At 41.1% G+C, this 20,102-nt stretch overlaps 1 protein-coding gene across 1 annotated transcript in view; it reads left to right on the top strand.

Annotated features, from left to right (window-relative positions):
- HCLS1 (hematopoietic cell-specific Lyn substrate 1) overlaps positions 1–18,956 on the top strand; it is a 33,955-nt gene extending 14,999 nt beyond the window's left edge. The window contains exons 4-14 of the mRNA XM_036883371.2: positions 4,233–4,362; positions 5,976–6,086; positions 7,968–8,022; positions 14,443–14,553; positions 15,125–15,180; positions 15,796–15,865; positions 16,496–16,704; positions 17,115–17,219; positions 17,739–18,000; positions 18,146–18,214; positions 18,391–18,956. Coding sequence (XP_036739266.2) covers positions 4,233–4,362; positions 5,976–6,086; positions 7,968–8,022; positions 14,443–14,553; positions 15,125–15,180; positions 15,796–15,865; positions 16,496–16,704; positions 17,115–17,219; positions 17,739–18,000; positions 18,146–18,214; positions 18,391–18,527 — 1,315 coding nt within the window. The 3' untranslated portion in view covers positions 18,528–18,956. The remainder of the gene's footprint in view (positions 1–4,232; positions 4,363–5,975; positions 6,087–7,967; positions 8,023–14,442; positions 14,554–15,124; positions 15,181–15,795; positions 15,866–16,495; positions 16,705–17,114; positions 17,220–17,738; positions 18,001–18,145; positions 18,215–18,390) is intronic.
- The last annotated feature ends 1,146 nt before the right edge of the window (positions 18,957–20,102 follow it).

Genomic DNA, 20,102 nt, shown 5'->3' with positions numbered 1-20,102 from the left:
TTTAGACTATTTATATGGGATTGTTCTTTCTTGAGGTAGTCCTGTATTGCAATATACTTTCCTCTTAGCACAGCGTTGGCTGTGTCCCACACATTTTGAGGTATTGAATTATTGTTGTCATTTGTCTCCATATATTGCTTGATCTCTTCTGACCTGTAAGGTTTCTGTTGAGAAGTCTGATGATATCCTGATAGGTTTTCCTTTGTAGGTGATCTTTTTTCTCTCTCTGGCTGCCTCTAATACCCTTTCCTTGTCTTTGATCTTTGCCATTTTAAATATTATATGCCTCAGTGTTGTCTTCCTTGGGTTCCTTGTGTTGGGAGATCTCTGGGCTTCCATGGTCTGAGAGACTATTTCCTCCCCCAGTTTGGGGAAGTTTTCAGCTATTATTTCTTCAAAGACACTTTCTATCCCTTTTCCTCTCTCTTCTTCTTCTGGTACCCCTATAGTACGAATATAGTTCCATTTGGATTGGTCCCACAGTTCTCTTAATATTCTTTCATTCCTAGAGATCCTTTTATCTCTCTCTGCCTCAGCTTCTCTGTATTCCTGTTCTCTGATTTCTATTCCATTAACAGTCTATTGCACCTCATCCAATCTGCTCTTAAGTCCTTCTCTTCATTGTTTCTTTTCTGTTATCTCCCTCCGGAGTTCATCCCTTCACTCTTGCATATTTCTCTGCAGCTCCATCAGCATAGTTATGACTTTTATTCTGAATTCTTTTTCAGGAAGATTGGTTATATCTATCTCACCAGGCCCTCTCTCTCTGTGGTTGTCTGAGTGATTTTTGACTGGACCAGATTCTTGTGCTTTTCATGGCAATAGAAGTGGTTGCACAGGTGGCATGTGTGTCAACTGGGAGAACAAAGTCCCTTCCTGTTTGCTGGTTGCCTTACCCTTCTCTGCTGTCTGTGCTGGTTAACCACACACCAGGAGCAGTCTCTGGGATAATCTTCTGAGCTGCTGTGGGTGCGGAAGCCCTTGGGATAGCCTAGGGCACTGCAGGGGGTCACGGATGTGCCGGGTGTGCTGTCCTGCAATAACAGTGCCCCTTTGTGCCTTGCAGACCTTGTTCTGGCTTCTGCTGCCTGTGCTGGGCAGCTGCGCACTGGCAGCAACCTCTGGTTCTGGCCTGGTTACCTGCACTCTGGGAGGAGACTCAGTGTGTTTGCTGTGGGCAAGGCTGCTTCCCTGCTGCTCTGCAGCTGTGGCGGGTCATCTGGTTTGCTTGCAGCACTGGTGGGTGGGAATGAATTGCAGGCTGCTTATTGCCGTGAGGGGCTTTGGAGCTGCATTGCCACCCAGGGGTTTAGGGCACTTGAAGTTCCTTAGGATTCCTAGGCTGCTGAGCTGAGTGTAGTGGGATGATTTCCTCCAGCTGTTAAGCCCTTGTCCCTTTAAAACTTTTAAAAGTGGCTGCTTTTCTGTTGTCCCAGGGGAGCCAGCTGTGGGGACCTGCTCACAGTCTCTGTCTCGGATTTTACTTTTCTGTTTCTCTAATATCCAGTGTACCATGCAATGTGTGTCTGTGTCCCAGTGCAGATTACTAGGGCTGGTTATTTAGCAGTCCTGTGCTTCCACTCCCTCCCCACTCTGATTCTTTTCCTCCTGCCGGTTAGCTGGGGTTGGGGGAGTGCTCGGGTCCTGCCAGGTCATGGCTTTGTATCTTACCCTTTCATGAGAGGCTGAGTTCTCACAGATGTAGATGTAGCCTGGCTGTTGTACTATATCTTCTGGTCTCTCTTTAATTGTGTATTTTCAAAAATGTATATGATTTTGGGAGGAGATTTACACTGCCCTACTCATGCTACCATCTTGAGCTGTCTCTCTCAAGTGGTATTTATTTTTAACTTTCAATTTCCAAATGTCCATGGCTAGTATGTAGAAATAAAATTGATTTTGACAGTGACCGTGTATCCTGTAAACTTGCCAAATGTACTTAATAGTTCTACTAGTACCTTTTTGGTAGATTCTTGAAGATTTTCTACATCTGTGATCATATCATCTGTGATAAAATCCTGTAGTCTGAGTCACTCACCTTTGTGATTTTACTTTGATAATAAGAACAAAAGATCTGTTCCTTCTTTTAGCTTATCTTTGAGGTCCTGGATTTTTCTTGGTTATCATAAACTGCATTGCTGTATCAATTCCAAGGTATTTTAAATCTTAAAATAAGCATCTGAGAGCTAATGTGTCAAAGTTTCTCAGGTATTCCATTGAGCACATTGAATTGTAATTTTTTTTTTGTTTTCCTATCTCTTCCACCTGACCTCTATCTCTATACGTTAATCATCTTTGTGTTCTCAAAGCCCAACAGTGCCTTCCTTGCACTCTTAAGTTTATTATTTATAATAATTAAATATGTGATTTATAATTATTAATTATAATTTTAAATTATAAATTATAATTCACTTAAGGTTTTATTTGAAATGTCATAACTATTAATTTAAATAAACATTAATATTTAATTAATATTTATTGAATAAAGAATTATGTAACTAAGACCTATTTAGCATGGTTTCAGCTATATTCTAAGAAATTTGATAAGAAGTTGGTCTTTGGCCCCAACATTTTCATTTAAATTATATTATCTATTGGCATGATCCTCTGACTAGCCTCACTATCATCCATTATGTGAATATTCCTGAATCTTATTTTATTGCTTTTAAAAATTTGTTTCAACTATAATATAGTTCTGACTGATGTACTAATTACTGGACTCATTAAAATCTTACAGATTTTCCTATTTGAAAGTAATGTTTGGCCTCATTTTCTTCATTCATCATCTGAATATTTTGGTTAGGAAAATCAGTCATTTAATGTTCTTGGAATCAAAACCATCTTTGACACAGACATATCTAAAGTATTGGTGGTGTTGAACTAGCAACACAGGATCTCTGCCTTCACTGCTGCCAGAGGGTTTAGAGCAGGCATGGGAACAGAGGGTTCTTCCAGTGCCTAGTTTAATTTCATCTGATTCAAAGCCAGCTTTCTAAAATTAACTGTGACTAAAGCTGAGGAGGCTTTTTAAAAAGACCTTTGGTGGTCTTATGCTGCAAAGCCACCAGATGGATCTAGTCTACCATGAAAGAGGAGAATTTCTACTGTGAGATGGCCCCTCTACCTATATCCACTATATCTGATTTTCCTGAGCTAGTGAGGTCTTAGTAACTAACTCAATTCCCTAAACCTTCATTTCTTCCTTCAAGAAGTAAAAATTTTCATTTAGGGTTCTCTTGCCCAAATATTTCTAAGAACCCCCAGGGATCCTTATATGTATCCAAGTATCAGTCCTGATGGTCACTTATTGGTGCTGGTGCTGAGCTATCACTTCATATCCTCAAGCCCAACAGACAGGCAGAGGTGCTCCCCACCTTCATGGCGAAGGTGAGCGTGAAGTGAGGAGAATGTCTCCTTTTGGTGTTATATTCTCTTAGGGATACAGGTGTCCCAAAGATATTATTTGAGGGTTAAAGAATTAAATAATTAGTGATAAGAATGAAATTTATTAGTTTTTACTTCTCTCAGGAATTATCAGATGTAGGGGCAATGGTGAAGGGCATTCATTTTGACAAGAAAATACACAAAATACTTAATGGGCAGAAAAACTTTCCAAGGCTGCATGTTTCATAACGATCATTTTTAATAACTTCCTAATATGCCACTGAAAGGTAATATTGCAATTTACTTAACTATTCTCTAATTATTTGCCATGTAAATTGTTTCTGGGTTCTTGCTATTATACACAATGTTTCCATGAATATCATTAGATATTAAGCTTTGCCATATATAAAGTTATTTCCTTGGGGTAGACTCCCAGGGCTAGAATATGTGAGTAAAAGGATATACAGATATTTTTCTGCTTCTTGAGGTGGAGTACCTAATTACCAGAAAACAAATGCATTCAGAGAGGAAAATAACTTCCCAGTTACTAGAATATAGGTGTCATTGCTCTCTGATATTTAGAATATAAACAAATGGAACTAATTATCAGGTTAATTAGCAAAATAACAGACCAAAAGGAAATGCTACTGTCTTTTGGAGAGTTTAAATCAGGCTACAGTGTGCAGGCCACACTAATCTCTTACCCCCAGACCCAGCATGGATATACTTTAGGGGCTCAGGTTATTGCTAAAAATAAACAGAATACACCTCAAGATTTCCATTTTTCTGGGAAGGAGGGCTCATGGACATTCCTGTGCTAGGTGTGTCTGTCATATGGTTACTTCTAGCATCCACCAGCTGAGGAACAAAGTGTCAGAGGAGCATGATATTCTCAAGAAGAAGGAGATGGAATCTGGGCCCAAAGCATCCCATGGCTATGGAGGTCGGTTTGGGGTGGAGAGAGACCGAATGGACAAGGTAAGTTGAAAGGGAGATATTTGTTTAGAAGAAAGACAGATTGATTCATTTGTGTTTTATGGCTTAAAACTTATTCAAAGTACAGTATTCATTTGGGCCTTAAAATAGTATGTCCACGTATTATTTATATCATATTTTTTCCTGATCTCAGCACATAAAATATAGATGACAGAAAACAAGAGCCAAGAACTAGAAGGGCTGACCTGTTGTAGGCCCAGCCGGACTGTTAAATCCTGGGCTGAGGAGACAGTGAGCACAAGAAGGGAAAATAGGTTTAAAATCATTTACTACTTAAAAATGTTTCTTATGTCTGTGTTGCAACTTCTCTTATTTACTTTGCTGTATATTTAGTGTTCTTTTTGCATACATTTTATACATTACTGATGTGATGTGCACACAGGTGTGGAAAATATTGGTGTGAATTTATCCATTAGATGCCCTCAAATATAAATTTGTTTTTCCTTTACCCAATAGATACTATAAAAGTATGATAAAAAATTCATGTACATTAAATCATATTTTCCATCGACTTTCCTAACCTCAAAGATAGAGATACATTTTTATAAGAAAAAAGATTTTCTCTTTAAGGAGGAAAAAAAAATCCAGTGGAAGTCTTTAGTTCACCCTCAAGAGAAGTTTTGTCATTGTGTAAAGTGAAGTGTAGGCATTTCATTCTATTCTCCCACAAAATTCCCAGGAAAGCAATAAAAACAGATAAGCAGTCATTCATTCTTAAATTCAATGAGTGAAATTGACCTATGCAGACCCCAAAATACTGCAAAATGAGTTCTCAAGAGCTCATGGGGGCAGTGCTTTACATCAATCTCGGTATTGATGGTGTTTTTCTCAGCACAGGATTGGAAATAGAAGATGAAGGAGAAGCTTTCTAATTCTTCTTAGTTGAGACTCTGTAAGGTATCATTATTTTGTTTGAAGTATTATTCAGTTCCCAGATTACTAAAGCATTCATATCTAAACATTAGAAGAGATGTACCTTCCAAAACCAAACAGAAAATAAAATGGTACATGGTGTCAAAAGTAGAGAGGAATAGAAAAGATTTAAGCTTATGCTATTTAAGTTACAGTATTGGCTACTACCCCCCTTTGATATAGTCAGTCAGTCACTGTTAAATATCAGGGCTCAGGAGCACTTCTGAACTTTGATGGTCAGACAGGAACAAAAATCCAGAATGAAAGTACTGGCTGTTTTTGTGAAATATTCAATCCTGGCCATAGCTTCTGGTCAGTCCCCTCTGGTCTCCCTGGTAACTACCCTCATTTCTATGTCGGTGCACAAAGTCTTTTGTTTTCACTGACCTTTTGTTCCTGGTTTAACACTGCTCTGTCTACCTAGTCTTTGTCCTTCCAGCCCCTGCCCATCCGATGGGAGTCCCCTGAATGAGGGGTTTCTAGGGGTGTTGAAGGAGAATCAGATGTGCAAGGCTTCCGTCCTTGCTCTCCCATCACGTGTTCCTCGGCACCTTTGGTAGGGGCCACGAGTCTGACCCAGAATGGGATTTCTCACATTCTTGTGCCCATCCCGCCTCAGACTTGTTTTACTTTTTCATGGTCATTTCTCTCTTGTCACTCGTTCCATCCTTGATTTGTCTCAGAGTGCTCTGGGCCATGAGTACGTCGCTGACGTGGAGAAGCACTCTTCTCAGACTGATGCTGCCAGAGGCTTTGGGGGCAAATATGGAGTTGAGAAGGACAGGGCAGACAAGGTAAGTGACAGCTGTCTCCTCACACTACCCAACTCAAATCATGCGGGACTCACCAGCACTCACCTTGACCGTGGCCTCTGCTTCTGTGGGAAGACAGGGCAGTGGACTCCAGGAGGGTCCATCGTGAGGACGACCCCCATGATCTCCCTCAGCAAGTTCCTTTGTTCCATTGTTGGCAGCCATGGGCTGAGCTAAAAAGTGTTAATTTAAATGAGACAAAGACTCTCACTCTGTTTGAATAAGGAATCCCTCAATCCATTGGTTTTTATTATACCTGTACACATGAAAAGAGAAGAGAGAAATTCCAAAGCTCCTCTTTTGATTAAACATCAAAACTTTATAAGTATTTATGCCTTTGAGGGAAAGACAGATGTCAGCTTGAATGTTATTACCACAGCCGCGAGTAATCAAGTAAAACAACTAATTAAGTTTACAATGTTTTTAGAAGGTAAAGGTTACTTTTCATAGGACTTCACACCAGATACCTGAAGTCCAGGTACTTTAAAGACTCCTTTGTAATCCATTAACACTGACAACAGACTGTGGTTACCAGAGAGGAGATGGCTGAGTGAAATGGTGAAGGGAATAAAGAGGTACAAACTTCAAATTACAAAATAAATTAGTCATAGGAATGGAAGTACAGCATGGAGAATATAACCAATAATAATATAATATCTAGGCCTGGTACCAGGGAGTAACGATACCACGGTGAGCATTTACTGACATGTATAATTACTGAATCACTATGTTGTACATCTGAAACCAGTATAATATTGTATATCAACTATATTCCAATAAAAAGACCTCTTTGTACAAAAAAGTAGTTTTAAAGAGAAAAAAAGGGCAGTATGATTACATATGAAAGAGTAGTTAGCAGAGTCTGATCAGTAACTCATTGATGTTCTCATTTTCACACCTGAGAGTCTTTGATTTCATTTTTTATAGTGCAGATAATGTCTCTTCCCCTGCAGCTGTGGAAGAACATCTGCACATGGAAGGGATGTAATTTCCCTTCCATCTTGGCCTCCTCCTGCTTTTGCCTGATTGTTCATTGCCCCTTCTTTCATCTTCTGCCCCCTGAGCCACACACTGAATCACCTAAACAATTGGTGTGTCATATAAATCAAGAAACAATAAATAGTAATAACTCTTAAGATGACAAAATCTAGACTTGCTTAAAGACCCACATTTGCTGAGCCAGATGGTGATGCAACTATGTGGTAACTTGGATTGACTGATATATCCAGTCCTGGAGCAGCTGGGGTCAAGATTCTCCTGGTGGCTTCTCATCCCACCAAAATCCACATCTCTGTTTCAACTGCTGTGTAAGGAAAGAGAAGTGGCACAGGATAACCAATTAGGAATAGGATAACATTTCTTACATACAGTGCTTTATAGTTTACAAGCCCTCTCTTAGCTATTCTGTCTTTTGAGGTTCATGAAAGTTGGCAAGAAAAGCACTGATTTACTGAGTGACCTGATGCAGACACAATATATACCTTGCTCCATTTACTTCTCATAATATACCACATAAAGACAGGTCATTTCTCCCATTTTACAGTTGAGGTTAATTAGACAGGTAGGTATATCTAATTTCATTTCTTATGTGCAGAGACTGAGGCTCAGTAATATTACAGGACATACCTACAGAAGTGGGGTTGGGATTTGAACCTAGAGCTCTCTGTGCTCAGCCCACGCTCATTGCCTTCATAGCACACTTCCCCTACACCAGCCTGTCTGGGTACTGTTCCTGTTAAACCCCCATACTCAGCCGTGAGCCCCTATGAACTAACCTCTGGGCTGAGCTAGGAGTAAGGGCAAGTGAAGGAAGGGAAAAAGTATCAGCTCATACTCTAACCAATTCTCTCTTTTTCTCTGCAGTCAGCAGTTGGCTTTGATTACAAAGGAGAAGTGGAGAAACACACATCTCAGAAAGGTGAGGACCCTGCTCATCAGGCTGAGCAACCTGACTGACCTGCTATTCTGCTCAGACTTCAACTCCCAGCAGCTGTCACCAACTCCCTTTAGTTCCATGACCTGGTTCCCCACTAGTTTAGATATTTTTAAATCCAAGTGTGTACTTGCTTCATTCTTCTGTATCACTTTCTATAACATTAAGCTTTCTTTAGTCCCCCTTTCCCTCTGACGGGTTGAAAATAAGGTATTCTACTCCTTTATTTTAGGAAGCTATCCTTAAGTTTTAACCTGCATATTCAACTTAAATTAAAAAATAATCACTCTCTCTTCCTGAGTAATAAAAGAAATGTAGATAATTTAATTATATCCTCCTACATTCTTTCTTTGTACAATTGTTATTGTCCAGTATATTCATTTCATGTGTTTCTAAACCCCCCCAAAATGAGTCATTATTATTGTTTAGTGAATGCTTATTTAAATTGAACAACATATTTACCAAATTCCTAGATGATCATTGTTTATTTCATTCTTTCTTCCTTGCTTCTTTTATTTTCTTCTTGCTGAAGTATATTCTTTGATAATTCTTTCAGTGAGAGTCTATGAAGTAACATCCAACTTTGCCTGAAAAAAATCTTTATTTTGCTCTATTCTTCATTGTTGTTTTCCCTTCATCACTTTGAAGACATTATTTCATCATCTCTGGCATCTCTCTTGTGTCAGTCTAATCATCATTCCTTTGTGGGTAACATGTCTTGTCTCTCTTTTTTTTTCTATGAGAGTTTTTCTTTTTTCTCTGATAATCTGAAATATCATCAGGATATGTCTAGGTGTTGGATCTATTTTTATTGTCCTACATGAGACTTATTGCTCCTCTTCAACCTGAGATATAACTTCCCTTATGGAAAGTTCTCAGGCATTCATAAAGTATAGTGCCTCTCCTCTTTTCTCTTTTATTCTTTCTTCTGGAACTCATATTGGGTGTACATTAGAACTTTTCATTCTCTTCTCAGTGTCTCTCTCTCTCTTGCTTTTTAAAGAGACTTTATATTTTTAGAGCAGTTTTAGGTTGACAACCAGTTGAAAGGAAGCTACAGAGATTCCATAAACACTCCTGCAAAGCATTTCCCATTATCAGTATCACTCACCACAGTGGTACATTTTTTACCAAGGATGATCCTACACTGACACATCAAAATCACCCTAAGTCCATAGTTTATCTTAGGATTCACTCTTGGTGTTGTACATTCTATGGGTTTGGACAAATGTATAAGGACATAAATCCATCATTATAATATCATACAAAGTATTTTCACTGTCCTGAAAATCCTCTGTGCTCTTCCTTTTCATCCCCCCCACCCACCAGCAGCCACTGATCTTTAAATTGTCCCCATGATTTTGTCTTTTACAGAATATTATATAGGTGGAATCATAGTATGTGTCCTTTCCAGATTGTCTTTTTCACTTAGTAATATGCATTTAAGTTTCCTCCGTGTCTTTTAATAGTTTGATAGGTCATTTCTTTTTGGTGCTGAATAATGTTCCATTGTCTGAATGTACCACAATTTATTTATCCACTCACCTACTGAAGGACATCTTGGTTGTTTCCAAGTTTTGGCAATTATGATTAAAGCTGCTATAAGCATCTGGGTGCAGATTTTTGTGTAGATATATATTTTCAACTCCTTTGGATAAATACCAGAGTTTGATTGCTGGATCCTATGGTGAGAGTAAGTTTATTTTTGTAAGAAACTGCCAGACTGTCTTCCAAAGTGGATGTACCATTTTGCATTCCCACTAGCACTATATGAGAATTCCTGTTGCTCCACATCCTCAATAGCATTTGCTGTTGTGAGTGTTCTGACTTCCGGCCATTCTAACAGCTGTGTAGTCATATCTCGTTTTAATTTTAAAATTTCTTTGATGACATATGATACAGAACATCTTTCCATATGCTGATTTGCCATATGTATCTCTTTAGTGAGGTGTTTGTTGAGATTTTTGATCCATTTTTTTCCTTCTTTTTTGTTTTTTTTATTAAGGTATCAATATACAGTCTTATGCTCAGGTTTCACATGAGCAACATTGTGGTTACTACATTCCTATTGTCATACTAAGATGCTATAGAGTCACTACTTGTCTTCTCTGTGCTATACTTCCTTCCTCGTAACCCACCTTTATTATGTGCACTAATCATATAAATCCCCTTATCCCTCCCTTCCCACCCAATCTCCCCAACCCCTTTCCCTTTGGCAACCATTAGTCCATTTTTTTTTTTATGGTATCACTAATATACAATCACATGAGCAACATTGTAGTTACTAGATTCCCCCCATTATCAAGTCCCACCACGTACCCCATTACAGTCAATGTCCATCAGTGTAGTAAGATGCTATTGAGTCACTATTTATCATCTCTGTGCTATACTGCCTTCCCTGTGTCCCCTGGCCCCTAATGCTTTGTGTGCTAATCATAATGTTCCTTATTCCACTTCTCCCTCCCTTCCCACACATCCTCCCCAGTCCCTTTCCCTTTGGTAACTGTTAGTCCATTCTTGGGTTTTGTGAGTCTGCTGCTGTTCTGTTCCTTCAGTTTTTGCTTTGTTCTTATGCTCCACAGATGAGTGAAATCATTTGGTGCTTGTCTTTCTCCACCTGGCTTATTTCACTGAGCATAATACCCTCTAGCTCCATCCATGTTGTTGCAAATGGTAGGATTTCTTTTCTTCTTATGGCTGAATAATATTCCATTGTGTGTATGTAACATACCTTCCTTATCCATTCATCTACTGATGGACACTTAGGCCATTTTTTGGCCATTATAAATAGTGCTGCGGTAGGATAGGGGTGCAATGTCTTTTTGAATCTGGGATCCTAAATTCTTTGGGTAAATTCCTAGTAATGGAATTTCTGGGTCAAATGATATTTCTATTTTTAGTGTTTTGAGCAACCTCCATACTGCTTTCCACAGTGGTTGAACTAATTTACATTCCCATTAGCAGTGTAGAAGGGTTCCCCTTTCTCCACATCTTCGCCAGCATTTGTTGTTCCTAGTGTTTTCTAACTGGCCCACTTGTCCATTTTTGCTTTTGTTTCCCTTGCCCAAGGAGATGTGTTCATGAAAATATTGCTCATGTTTATATTCAAGAGAGTTTTGCCTTTGTTTTCTTCTAAGAGTTTTATGGTTTCATGACTTACATTCAGGACTTTGACCCATTTCGAGTTTACTTTTGTGTATGGAGTTTGACAGTAATCCAGTTTCATTCTCTTACACGTAGCTGACTTTTGACCCATTTTTTATACAGGTTGTTTTATTTTTAAGTTTTAAGAGTTCTTTGTATATTTTGGATAATAGTCCTTATCAGGTGTGTCTTTTGCAAATATTTTCTTCTAGTCTATTTAACCATTGCTTATCTTCTAATTTTCTTGACATTGAGTTTCAAAGAACAGAAGTTCTTAATTTTAATGAAATCTAGTTTATCAATTATTTCTTGTATGGGTTGTACCTTTGTTGTTATATTTTTAAAAAGGCATAACTATACCTAATGTCTTCTAGGTTTTCTCCTATGTTATCATCTAGGAGTTTTAGAGTTTAGCATTTTCCATTTCTATTTTTTGTTAGTTTTTGTGTAGGAGGTAATGCTTATGTCTAGATTCATATTTTTGCATGTGGATGTCCACTTGTTCCAGCACCTTTGTTAAAAAGACTATATTTTTTCTCCCATTGTATTGCCTTTACTCTTTTGTAAAGGATCAGTTGAGTATATTTATAAGGGGGTCTATTTCTGTGCTCTCTGTTCTGTTCCATTGATCTATTTGTCTGTTCTGTTGCCTGTACCGTACTGTCTTCATTACCGTACTTGATATTACACCTTGAGGTCAGATAGTGTCAGTCTTCCAACTTTGTTTGCCTTCAATATTGGGTTGGCTATTCTGGGTCTTCTGCTTTTCATATAAACTTTATAATCAATTTGTCAATCCAAAAAATAACTTGCTGGATTTTGATTGGGATTACATTGAATCTATGGATCAAGTTGGAAAGAAATGACATCTTGACATACTGAGTCTTCCTATCCAGGATCATGGAATTTCTCTCTATTTATTTAGTTTTTATTTGATTTCATTCACCAGAGTTTTGTGGTTCTCATCATGTAGATCTTGTACATAGTTCATTAAATTTATATCTAAGTATTTCTTTTTTTGTATTATTATAGTATATTGTATTATAGTAGTATTGATGGGGGTACTAAGGTAGATTATATAGTGTTTTTAATTTCAAATTCCCTTGTTCATTGTGGGTATGTAGGAAAGCAGTTGATTTCTATAAATTAACCTTGTATTCTGTAACCTTGCCATAATTGTTGGTTAGTTTCAGGAGTTTGTCAGTTCTTCTGGATTTTCAATGTAGATAACCATGTTATCTGCAAACAAAGACAGTTAGTTAATTGTGTATCTTCCTTCCAGTCTGTGCATCTTTTATTTCTTTTTCTTTCTTGCATCAACAAAGATTTTAAGTATGTTGTTGAAAATGAATGATGAGAGAGAGAGGAGACATCCTTATCTTGGACCTGATATTTGTGAGGCAACTTCAAGCTTCTCTCATTAAATATTATGTTAGCTGTAGGCTTTTGTAGACAGTGTTTATCAAGTTGAAAAGTTCCCCTTTATTTCTAGTTTGCTGAATAATTTTATCATAAAGGGGTGTTGGATTTTGTCAAATGCTTTTTCTACATCTGACGATATGATCATGTGATTTTTTCTTACTTAGCCTGTTGTGGTAGACTACAATAATTTATTTTCAATTTGTTAATATTTTGTTGACGATATTTGAATCTATGTTTATGAGAGATATTGTTCTTTAGTTTGTTTTTATTCTAATGTCTTTGTTTTTGTTTCTTTTTCTTTTTTTCTATTATGAATTCAATTTCTTAAATAGATATGGGTCTATTCACTCTTCCAATTTTTTCTAAAGTCAGTGTGGTATGGTGTGCTTTTTAAGGAATTTTTTCATTTTATCTATGTTAACAAATTTATTGGTGTAAATTCATTTATAGTATTCCCTTGTTTTCTTTTTAACCTATATAAGATCTGTGGTGATATGTTCACTTTTACTTGTGATATTGTGAATCTGTGTTTTTTCTATTCTTAACTGACTATTCTTCCTAATCGTTTATCAATATTATTAATTTCAAAGAACTTACTTTTAGCTTTATTCATTTTTCTCCATTGTTTACTTGTTTTAAAATTTTTATTGATTTCTATTCTTATGTAGGATTTTATAAAGAATTTGTACTTATATTTTATGTGTGATCTGTAGAATACACTTTTTTTTTCATGTTTCATAGAACATTCACCAAGATAGACTGTGTGCTGGTCCGTATAATAAGTTTCAATACATTTAAAAAGATTAAATATGAGATATCATATTTTCTCATCACAACAGAATTAAATTAGAAGCTAATAACAAAAAACATTATCTAGGGAACTCCCCAAGTATCTGAAAAATAAACAACCCATTTCTAAATAACCCATGGGTCAAAGACAAAACTATAAGGGAAATTAAAACATATTTGAACTGAATAAAAATTAAAACACACATGACATTGTAGAATGCAGCAAAACCAGAGTTTACTGGGAAATATATAGTTTTAAGTGCCCACACAGGAAATGAAATATGTATAATATTACTGTATAATATAAGTATAAATATACTTGTGTTCTAGACACTTGGGTACATGCCTGGAGTTTCCAAGTCTCATAGGTAAAATTTCCCCCTACCAAATGCTGAAGAAGCTACAACACAGCTCCCACCCCCTCACTATTTCCCTGGACAATTGAGTAGAATTTTTCTAGAACTCTTTTATAGGAGTGGGCCTAGGCTCATTTCCTGCTCCCCAGACTCCTGTTCTTATATGTAAATTAGAAACCCAAACTCTAGATCCTAACCCCTAGGCACTAAATTTGTGACTTAAAATACTCTTGGTGTTTCTGTGTTAGCTCCAAATTACCCTCATATCTACTGCTTTGATTCACCTATTGTTTCTAGAGCCAGGAACTTTTTTTCTTCTTTTCTTTTGTGCTTCACTATTCAAAAAAGATTATTATATTTTAGATGACATTTCTAAGTGTTTACATAGGAATGGGGAAAGGCAAGCATTTCCTACATACCTGCCTATTTTTTTCTGGGAGTCTCTTCTTAGGAAATTAACAATTTCTTCTCATCTTAAGATGAAAGTAAGGGAGGAAAGGAAAAGAAGGAACAATGTTGAATTGAAGCTTGTAAATGATGGCTTAGAATGCCACTTCTCTTTAATTCACCTGTACTCAGCCCTGCTCTCTCCCCAGGCCCCTGCTCCCCTGAATCTGTGCGTCCTGACTTCTCTTTTCCGCAGCACTCTTTGTGGGCTGAGAGTGGGCTCTCATGACTGCTCCTTCTGCCGCAGATTACTCTCATGGCTTTGGTGGCCGTTACGGGATAGAGAAAGACAAACGGGACAAGGCAGCTCTGGGATATGACTACAAAGGAGAGACAGAGAAACACGAGTCCCAGAGAGGTGAGTTGGGGTTGGACAGGAGGGAGGTCACTGCGTGGCATAGAGCCCTCCTTCCTGCCTTTCTGGAAGCTGACACAGGGGACCCAGAATACAGGGGGGCAGATGAGCAGTGAAGGTGATGGAGTGAAGAGTAAGTGCACGTGTGTAGAGGTGGGTGAGGCAGACCAAGATGGGTAGAAAGGAAAAGAGAAAAAGTAGGAGCAGGACAGAGGAGGGAGGCCAAAGGGAAGGGGCCATGGAGAAAGGGATGAAGACAGGTCAGGTGATGGAAGGGGGTGGTTTGGGATGAATCTTAGAGGCTCCTCTACCACACAGGGGACAGAGAGGTCCCCATCTTTCCTTGGACAAATAGGGGAAGGCCAGAGGGATCCCCTTATTTTTTCCTGTTTCTTCTTTTTTATTTCCCTCTTTTCTGCCCCTTTATTTTTATATTTCTGTCATCCCATCTCTCTCCCCTCCATTCTCTCCCACCCGTTTTCATTCTTTTCCATCTCTTCCCATCCATGTCTCCCTCTGTCCTCTGACTCTCCCACGTCCTCATCTGTGACTCTCAGACCTTTCTGCCCTGCAGATTACGCCAAGGGCTTTGGCGGTCAGTACGGAATCCAGAAGGACCGAGTGGATAAGGTACAGCACCAGAACACCAATGCCTTGAGAAGAGTTCTGTAAACTGCACCTGACATGCATGGAGAGCAGTGAGAAGCAAAGTTGGTAAAAGGGTGGGAAAAGCTCAGTACCCTGAGCTGTCTACGGTGTCCTGCACTGCCCACAGACTGCCTCCAGCATCTAAAGGGCATGTATTCCAAAGCCTGAGCTTTAACTCAGAAGAGTAAAGGGAGGCAGAGGGAGACAGATAAACTCCAGGGAAAGGTGATGCTTGAAATTTCATTGATTGCTTAACCAGTGCACAGTCTCATCCCACTCCATTCACTGTCCTCCCTTATACCAGTTCCTCTTCATGCACTCGCCAGGGGCCCTGCTGCATTCCAGGCGATTGGACTTAGAGACGTGCAATTCTAGGCACACCGAGCTTTCAAAAGGGGAGCTGAGACCACCAGTTTAGAACTTCTTTACTCCTCTCTGTGCCACAAAACAGCACCATTGAAACACCTGTTCAACTATAGAGCATCATATGGTTGGGGACACCTCCTTCAGTGGCTCCAGTTCCCAGTACTGCCTCCTGGTTCATTACCACTCCTTTCCCCATCCCCTGCACTATACACATTGTTTTCCTACCTCTAGAGTGCTGTTGGCTTCAATGAAATGGAGGCCCCAGCCACTGCCTATAAGAAGACGACACCCACAGAAGCTGGTGAGTCTTAACAATTCCCTCTCTCTGTGCTTCTCAGCCGCCTCTCCTGTCTCATCCTTTCTTCCTGGACTACCTCTTCCATGCCTAAGCTATCTAGATTCGTTGAGACAGACTTGACTCCTACCCTCATATTCTCACATTCTGTCTTCTAGAAAAACTAGGTTAAGTGGATAGAGAGACAGAGTGACATTGGGGAAGGAACTGTGAGCAGAGAACACAGGCAGGGAGGGGAGGGGAGCCCTTTAGGAAGGATACATGGGGATAGGAGCTTGGATGGGGGGTTAAGGAGTCAGTGGCAATAAGGGGGCATACAGATTTAAGGGATGTGGACAGGGACCACATTCCTTAAGGAATACGGTTAGGGGACCTAGGCTTATAATTGAGAAAGGACAAGAGTGTGACATGGTATGACCCAGCTATATGGAAACCCAAGTTTCAGGGCTACTCCATCTCCCTAAAATTCCCTTGTTTCTCCATCAATACCTCTTTGCCTTCCCTTCTTTGAGCACTCCCTCCATCTGCTCTCTTCTTGGACATTTAACTGATTCCTCTTCTTCCTTCCATCTTCACCCACCACCCACCCCACCCCCAGTCCAAGACAACCCTAATTCTTCTTGCCTGTGTCTGCAGCTTCTAGTGGTGCCCGTGGGCTGAAAGCAAAATTTGAGTCCATGGCTGAGGAGAAGAGGAAGCAGGAGGAAAAAGAGAAGGCACAGCACATCGCCAGACAGCAACAGGAGAGAAAGGCCCTGGTAAAGATGCGCCATGAGACTCAGCAGCCAGCAGTCACTGTGGGAGAGCCAGTGGTGCCAGCCCCACTGCCCAAGAAAATCTCGGAGGTGAGCACTTGGCCCTCCAGGATCCACTTCCAGGAGGCATTGCCCAGACAGGGGCCTGAGGGTACAAATCATTGGTAGAAAATAAGGCACAGGCCTCCCCTGTGTTAGGCAAAGTCTATAACTGCTGTCCCTGTCTCCAGGAAATTTCAACTGGACTGTGTAAGACTGTTAAAACCATACATATGAGAAGGTTAAAACCAAGGTTTATACAGTACAACAGAAGACAGGTCACCAGCCAGTGCAGCCACTCATTGCTGCAGAAACAAGGAGGAGCCATCACTTCAGTTTGGAGCCCATCTTGAGGGATGATTGCTTTGGACTGGCAGAGATAGGAGGGGTTGCTCCAGAACAATTTAAGAGAGAAGGTGGAGACTTGCTTGCTTACAGGAGAGATGCTTCATTCTCTATAGGCCTGGCCGCCCGCTGGGAGTTGTCCATCATCGGAGCCTGGGCCTGGGAGAACCAGTAGGGAACACCCTATGCCTGCCCTGCCCTCAAAGCACACTCCCTCAGAGGTAAGCAGAGCCCCAAAGATTCTCTGCCCTCCTCATCTCCTTGTGTCCCAGAAGGTGGGCCATACCAGGTGACCAGCCACCCTGGTTTGTCTGAGACTATCCCAGTCTCAGCACTAAAAGCCATGTATTCTGGAAAACCACCTGGTCCTGGGCAGACTTGGACAACTGGTCACCCTAGCTGTGGTATTCCCAACAATGTGCCTTTGCTTCATTGTCTTCCTGGTCTTCAGGAATGTGACTTGCTTCTCACTCCCCTTTCCTCACACCTTTTACATTCTTTCTCTGTCATCCCTTGGTAGGCGTTAAGTGGGTGGGTCTGGGAGGAGGTAAAAGAATGAAGGTGGATGAAAGACTATTCCCTTGGAGAGGCCATTAGATGGAGGCAAGAATGAAGGGTGGAAGTGGTAGGATGGCGACAGGTGGTGATGGTGATGGGTCTAGTAACTCTCCATTGTGAGGTTTTGGAGAGGCAGCTCCTGGTGACTGGAAGTCACCCTGCTCCACACTATCCCCTCTTAGGACAACGAAGAGCCCCCAGCTCTGCCCCCCAGGACTCTGGAAGTCCTTCAGGTGGAGGAAGAGCCAGTGTATGAATTAGAGCCTGAGCCTGAGCCCGAGCCCGAGCCCGAGCCCGAGCCCGAGCCCAAGCCTGAGCCTGAGCCTGAGAATGACTATGAGGATGTTGGGGAGATGGACAGATATGAACAGGATGATGAACCAGACGGGGACTATGAGGATGTGCTTGAGCCCGAGGATCCCTCTTTTCCCTCCACTGTGACTGGTAAGTGATGTAGGAGAGGCAGCTCCTGAATTTGGTCAGGTCTAGGGGAGGGTAAAAGGAAGAAGAATTACCCCTTTACCCAGAGGAACCTGCCTTTTTCCTTCTGCATGTTGGTGAGACCATGTTTCTATTTCTCATTATGCAGGATCGTCAGGATGCCCTGCTGCTGCTGGGGCTGGGATCTCAGCTGTGGCCCTGTATGATTACCAAGGAGGTAGGTTGGGAGTGGCCTTTGATACAAGAGAGGAGGTCGATTCTGGAGGCCAGGGAAGGCCTCAGCCTTGGCATCAAGGAGAACAGGTCTTTTCCTCTCCCTGAGGTTTAGAGTGAGCACCAGGATGGAGGGATTCCTGTTTGACCATCCTAACATCCCACCAATTTCCTCCCCAGAGGGAAGTGACGAGATTTCCTTTGATCCAGATGACATCATCACTGACATCGAGATGGTGCACGAGGGCTGGTGGCGGGGACGTTGCCATGATCACTTTGGACTCTTCCCTGCAAATTATGTCAAACTCCTAGAGTAAATGGCCTCCTCCATCTTCTGCACTGGGACTTCCCATGTCTGCCTCCACCCCCGACCCTCTTCTGCTGCAAGTGTCTAACAGGATGTCATGAGTTGCCTACGGTTCTTCCCTCTCCCTCTCCATTAGGGGTTGGGGCAGAGACAGCATGAGAAAGGGGTCTCCTTCCCCTCCATGTCCTCTCTCTACCCTGGATGAGGCAGTGGTCCTGCCTCCTTCCTGGTGAATGTTCCCTCTAACACCCCAAGCTCTGCCTTTGTTTGGTGATGAGCTCTGAGCCTCCTGGCTTGCAGACCTGGGAAGTTATGTCTAGATTGACTGGTTTATCTGGTTGTGCTGTTTGCTCCCTTTCCTTCTCTGCAGAGATATTTCTGAATCTTCTCGCTGCTCAGTCCTAGATTGGAAATAAAGTGGGACTATGGTTCACCTCTATGCTAAGGTAAATAGTACTTTTTCTGCAGCCCTAGCTGGCACGGACTCTCACGCTCCGATTCGCCTTCCCTATTCCAGGCATATCTAGGAGAGTCCCTCCTACCGCTGCCATTGCCCTGCACCCTGGATGTCAGGGGCTGGGCCCTTTCCGCAGACTGCACTTAAGCCCAGTCCGAACAGATTGGCCTAGGGATGGTGGTAAGCTTTGGTAACAAGGGGCCAGGAAGTGTCCACATTAAGGCAATTCAACCTCTACTTGCTTCAGCAATGTGAGAGGTCAGCCACTTTCTGCCTGGGAATAATGACTACACGCTTTTAGGAATGATGATTCTGGAGGAAGAAGGGCTGTATAAAAATTAGGGGATAGGTGGAGGAAAAGGGAGATTTGGCCAACAATAACAGACTAAAGCTGAAGGAACACAGGCCCCCATGAGGTATTGAGAGGATTTAGAGTCTGACATAGTGGCCTCTGCTAGAGATGGTCCAAGTGCCTTGTAGCTGGATGACTGACATTGATGGCCAGGGAGGAGGGCAGATGGAGGAACCTCATGAGGCTTGTGTGTGGTCCAGGGCCAAGGCTGAAAGGAACAGAGGTGAGGATGTTTGGATAGCCAGTGATGGGCAAAAAGAGAATCACCAAGTAAAGTGTGGGAATGAGGGAGAATAAGAGGCCAGGGCATGGTGGATATATCACAGCTCCAGGCTATTGGGCTTAGCAAGGTCCAAGATAGGAGATCCTAGGCAAAACAAAAAAATAATAAAAGTCGGAGATTCAGTGTAGGGGATCTTTAGATGGTAGAACATAGAAGTCTGTGCTGTAACCAGTATCTGAAGTTGGGTCCAGCTTTCAAACATGGAAGATAGTGGGTCAAGGAGGGGCTGGATTGGTGATGGAGATCTATAGTTGCTACAGGACTTCATAAAATTGGTGAGCTCCCCATGTGCCTAAAACACTGCATTCCTCAAGCTTGTTCCTTGGCTTTTCTTCAAGACACACAGACTTCTTTGTTTCCACTATGACTTCTATGCCAATGAGCCACAATTCTGTCCTACGCTTAACTTACAAGAGTCACACAGTTAGCATTTCAGAGTGCAAAGCAGCTTTTATTTCCTCTTACAGAGACATTGGGATTTCCAATATACAGA

This window comes from Manis pentadactyla, chromosome 1, assembly GCF_030020395.1.
Source record: "Manis pentadactyla isolate mManPen7 chromosome 1, mManPen7.hap1, whole genome shotgun sequence".
Classification (NCBI taxonomy): Eukaryota; Metazoa; Chordata; class Mammalia; order Pholidota; family Manidae; genus Manis; species Manis pentadactyla.
The sequence above is the reverse complement of the archived record's forward strand: the minus strand, read 5'-3'. Positions and strand labels throughout refer to the sequence as shown.